This window comes from Oncorhynchus nerka, unplaced genomic scaffold, assembly GCF_034236695.1.
Source record: "Oncorhynchus nerka isolate Pitt River unplaced genomic scaffold, Oner_Uvic_2.0 unplaced_scaffold_1662, whole genome shotgun sequence".
Taxonomy (NCBI): Eukaryota; Metazoa; Chordata; class Actinopteri; order Salmoniformes; family Salmonidae; genus Oncorhynchus; species Oncorhynchus nerka.
In genome coordinates this window covers 54,815-59,855 of record NW_027039657.1, presented here as the reverse complement: position 1 = coordinate 59,855, position 5,041 = coordinate 54,815, and the positions used below count along the sequence as shown (strand labels likewise).

The window sequence follows — 5,041 nt, the reverse complement described above, 5'->3', positions numbered from 1 at the left end:
TACAGACACCCCCAAAAAAAAAACGACTTAAGTAGTACTTTAAAGTATTTTTACTTAAGTACTTTACACCACTGAGTGTATGACCACCACAGGCACCTACTTCAGAGACAAGTATTGAGCAGTAGAAAACGAATTCACATTAAAAATACACATTCACGCATCTTCAACGAGATGTGGATGAATCAACTTCAGGTCAAGAAACTGCCACCATTTATCATAAATCAGAAAAACAAATCAGATTGTCGTTTGGCACAGGTATATGATATAGAAAAACAAATCAGATTGTCGTTTGGCACAGGTATATGACATAGAAAAACATAATGGGATGCTTTACAATACAAAGCAACGTTCAGCAGGGTTGGAGTCAATTCAGTTTAGTGTAGATCTACCTAGGTTAAGGTGGTATAGTGTAGATGTACCTAGGTTAAGGTGGTATAGTGTAGATGTACCTAGGTTAAGGTGGTATAGTGTAGATGTACCTAGGTTAAGGTGGTATAGTGTAGATATACCTAGGTTAAGGTGGTATGGTGTAGATGTACCTAGGTTAAGGTAGTATAGTGTAGATGTACCTAGGTTAAGGTAGTATAGTGTAGATGTACCTAGGTTAAGGTGGTGTAGTGTAGATGTACCTAGGTTAAGGTGGTATGGTGTAGATGTACCTAGGTTAAGGTGGTATGGTGTAGATGTACCTAGGTTAAGGTGGTATAGTGTAGATGTACCTAGGTTAAGGTGGTATAGTATAGTGTAGATGTACCTAGGTTAAGGTGGTATAGTGTAGATGTACCTAGTTTAAGGTGGTATAGTGTAGATGTACCTAGGTTAAGGTGGTATAGTGTAGATGTACCTAGGTTAAGGTGGTATGGTGTAGATGTACCTAGGTTAAGGTGGTATAGTGTAGATGTACCTAGGTTAAGGTGGTATGGTGTAGATGTACCTAGGTTAAGGTGGTATAGTGTAGATGTACCTAGGTTAAGGTGGTATACTATAGTGCAGCTGTACCTAGCTTAACGTGGCATACGTCTCCCCAATCTGGCAATACAGGGTCATGGCGAAGGCCATTCCAATGATCATCAAGACTGCGATGCCAAATGCAATCCCCAGGGTGATGACTGTACCCTTCGCGATGACTGACATCACCAACTTGGTACAAGGTCTCAAGTACACTTTGCGTTGTCCGTCTACGAGTTTGCACTCCTGAGTGGTGTCACGGCAGTCACAAGAGGCGGGGACTGTTGAGCCCCAGTCTGAAGGTCCATGGATCAGTCCACAACACTTTGCCTGCTCTTCCAGTTTCTGCATGAACATCTGGAACAAAGACGACTGGTTCCTCAGCGGTAGCAGCTTCTCCGTCAACCATTCCTCAATCTTATTCACTCCGACAGCTCCCAGGATTCCAGCGATCACCAGGAGGATGAAGATGAGGAGCAGCCCGACGAAGAACAGCATGAGCATGACGCGGCTTTCCCTGATGGCTCCAAAGCAGCCCAGGAAGCCGAGCACCGTGATGATGGTACCGACGGCTATCAGCAGGTTCAGCCCCGGTAACAACCCCCCAAACACAGGGTTGACTTTGAGGAAGATGGAGACTCCGAGGATGATGCATCCACTGATCCAGAACAGCAGGTTGAAAACAAAGAGGCAGTACTTGATACATTTGTTCACAGCCATCTTCTAAGCTTCCAACAGCCAGGCAAGACGTGACAGAGCAGCTTGAAGATGTCCAGTGTGTGAGAGTGAGTGAACCAGATCTGTCACCTATGCAAAAAAAACAACCCGAAGCTGTAGGTATGGCTAGTGACTCCTCATTCCAGAAACCAACCGTTTTCTACTTTTGAAAAAACGTTATCTAAAACCTGCCGCTGGTTCAGCCCTCTGCTAAAACAAAGCCTGAGCAGTGAGCTCTGCTTGAGGCTGTTAGATTAAATACAAGACTTCAACTGTATCCTGTATGACATGCAAATATTTTTTTAGCCTTGAAGACTTTCCTCTTGCAAACGGATCAGGTTAATAATCATGACAAACCAGCCTCCACCTGAACAGTTTCTCTCCCTGTGCTGTGGCCCTCACCAGCCTCCACCTGAACAGTTTCTCTCCCTGTGTTGTGGCCCTCACCAGCCTCCACCTGAACAGTTTCTCTCCCTGTGCTGTGGCCCTCACCAGCCTCCACCTGAACAGTTTCTCTCCCTGTCCACCTGAACAGTTTCTCTCCCTGTGGACCTCACCAGCCTTCACCTGAACAGTTTCTCTCCCTGTGTTGTGGCCCTCACCAGCCTCCACCTGAACAGTTTCTCCCCCTGTGCTGTGGACCTCACCAGCCTTCACCTGAACAGTTTCTCCACCAGCCTCCACCTGAACAGTTTCTCCCCGTGTGCTGTGGACCTCACCAGCCTCCACCTCCACCTGAACAGTTTCTCTCCCTGTGTTCACCGTCCACCTGAACAGCCCCCTCTGTGGACCTCACCAGCCTCCACCTGCCTCCCACCTGAACAGTTTCTCCCCCTGTGCTGTGGACCTCACCAGCCTCCACCTGAACAGTTTCTCTCCCTGTGCCCTGTCCACCTGAACAGTTTCTCCCCCTGTGCTGTGGACCTCACCAGCCTCCACCAGCCTCCTGTGGACAGAGACCTAAAGGACTATGTACTCTATGCTGCACACTGGAAATATTGACTCCACCTTTGCATCAACTTCATGTAATTGTCAATAAAAGCCTTTGACACTTATGTTTGTAATCATACTTCAGTTTTCCATAGTAACATATGACAAAAAAATATCTAAAGACACTGAGGCAGCAGACTTTGTTCAAATGAATATTTGTGTCATTCTCAAAACTTTTGGCCACGAATGTACATTTCGCTTACAAAAAGGAAATACGACACTGAAATACATAAACAAACGGTGTAACTCACTATCATCATCAGCTAATTTAGGATATGTGGTTTTGAAGAGGTATTGATGACCAACGTCTGAATCTTTAATATAGAAGCTAAATATAGAGCTGTCCCACTGAGCCTAAATAACAACTCTGTGTCCTATGAAGGGTAGTATGGTGGAGGAAGGCACCTTACAACAGATGACTTAGAACAACCTCTCTCACACACACACACACACACACACACACACACACACACACACGGTTGCCTCTGAAACACTGACTCCAGCCAGACAGAACGTGTTAATCAGACTCTGTAAGCTGAGATCCGCGATAGGCAAAACAGTCCTACTGGTCGCCCCAGACAACCATGGTTACTACTGACTCCATTCAGACAGAACATATTAAACAGCCCTACTGGTCGCCCCAGACAACCATGGTTACCACTGACTCCATTCAGACAGAACATATTAAACAGCCCTACTGGTCGCCCCAGACAACCATGGTTACCACTGACTCCATTCAGACAGAACATATTAAACAGTCCTACTGGTCGCCCCAGACAACCATGGTTACCACTGACTCCATTCAGACAGAACATATTAAACAGCCCTACTGGTCGCCCCAGACAACCATGGTTACCACTGACTCCATTCAGACAGAACATATTAAACAGCCCTACTGGTCGCCCCAGACAACCATGGTTACCACTGACTCCATTCAGACAGAACATATTAAACAGCCCTACTGGTCGCCCCAGACAACCATGGTTACCACTGACTCCATTCAGACAAAACATATTAAACAGTCCTACTGGTCGCCCCCAGTCTAAAACACTGACTCCAGAACATATTAAACAGCCCTACTGGTCGCCCCCAGTCTAAAACACAGACTCCAGAACATATTAAACAGCCCTACTGGTCGTCCCCAGACAACCATGGTTACCACTGACTCCATTCAGACAGAACATATTAAACAGCCCTACAGCCTGATGTGCGTTGATGTCTGAGGGAAAAACACAGTGTTGGTTGAACTAACGTATTTATTGTTGTAATATCGCTAACGGACGTGGCAGTTTCACAGCTATGGATTCCAGTTTTAAGAAATAAACAATGTAGATAATCAAATGAATCAAATCGCCGGGGGACAACACTGAGTGAAGCTGTGAGTTAATCAAATGAATCAAATGGCCCCCAGGACAACACTGAGTGAAGCTGTGAGTTAATCAAATGAATCAAATCACCGGGGGACAACACTGAGTGAAGCTGTGAGTTAATCAAATGAATCAAATCACCGGGGGACAACACTGAGTGAAGCTGTGAGTTAATCAAATGAATCAAATCACCGGGGGACAACACTGAGTGAAGCTGTGAGTTAATCAAATGAATCAAATGGCCGGGGGACAACACTGAGTGAAGCTGTGAGTTAATCAAATGAATCAAATCACCGGGGGACAACACTGAGTGAAGCTGTGAGTTAATCAAATGAATCAAATCACCGGGGACAACACTGAGTGAAGCTGTGAGTTAATCAAATGAATCAAATGGCCGGGGACAACACTGAGTGAAGCTGTGAGTTAATCAAATGAATCAAATCACCGGGGACAACACTGAGTGAAGCTGTGAGTTAATCAAATGAATCAAATGGCGGGGGCGACACTGAGTGAAGCTGTGAGTTAATCAAATGAATCAAATGGCCGGGGGACAACACTGAGTGAAGCTGTGAGTTAATCAAATGAATCAAATCGCCGGGGGACAACACTGAGTGAAGCTGTGAGTTAATCAAATGAATCAAATCGCCGGGGGACAACACTGAGTGAAGCTGTGAGTTAATCAAATGAATCAAATGGCCAGGGGACGACACTGAGTGAAGCTGTGAGTTAATAAAATGAATCAAATCACCGGGGGACAACACTGAGTGAAGCTGTGAGTTAATCAAATGAATCAAATCGCCGGGGGACGACACTGAGTGAAGGTGTGAGTTAATCAAATGAATCAAATGGCCGGGGGACAACACTGAGTGAAGCTGTGAGTTAATCAAATGAATCAAATGGCCGGGGGACAACACTGAGTGAAGCTGTGAGTTAATAAAATGAATCAAATGGCCGGGGGACGACACTGAGTGAAGCTGTGAGTTAATCAAATGAATCAAATCACCGGGGGACAACACTGA

General features: G+C 45.5%; 1 protein-coding gene across 1 annotated transcript; it reads right to left on the bottom strand.

The window, feature by feature from the left end:
- Positions 1-895: 895 nt before the first annotated feature.
- Positions 896-1,682, bottom strand: LOC135568164 (tetraspanin-8-like). The gene has a single exon (XM_065015139.1). The coding sequence runs from the start codon at positions 1,666-1,668 to the stop codon at positions 1,000-1,002; it is 669 nt and encodes a 222-aa protein (XP_064871211.1). The 5' UTR covers positions 1,669-1,682; the 3' UTR covers positions 896-999.
- Positions 1,683-5,041: the final 3,359 nt, after the last annotated feature.

Coding starts and splice junctions, on each gene's coding strand:
- LOC135568164 (XM_065015139.1), bottom strand. CDS start 1,668: ATGGCTGTGAACAAATGTATCAAGTACTGCCTCTTTGTTTTCAACCTG.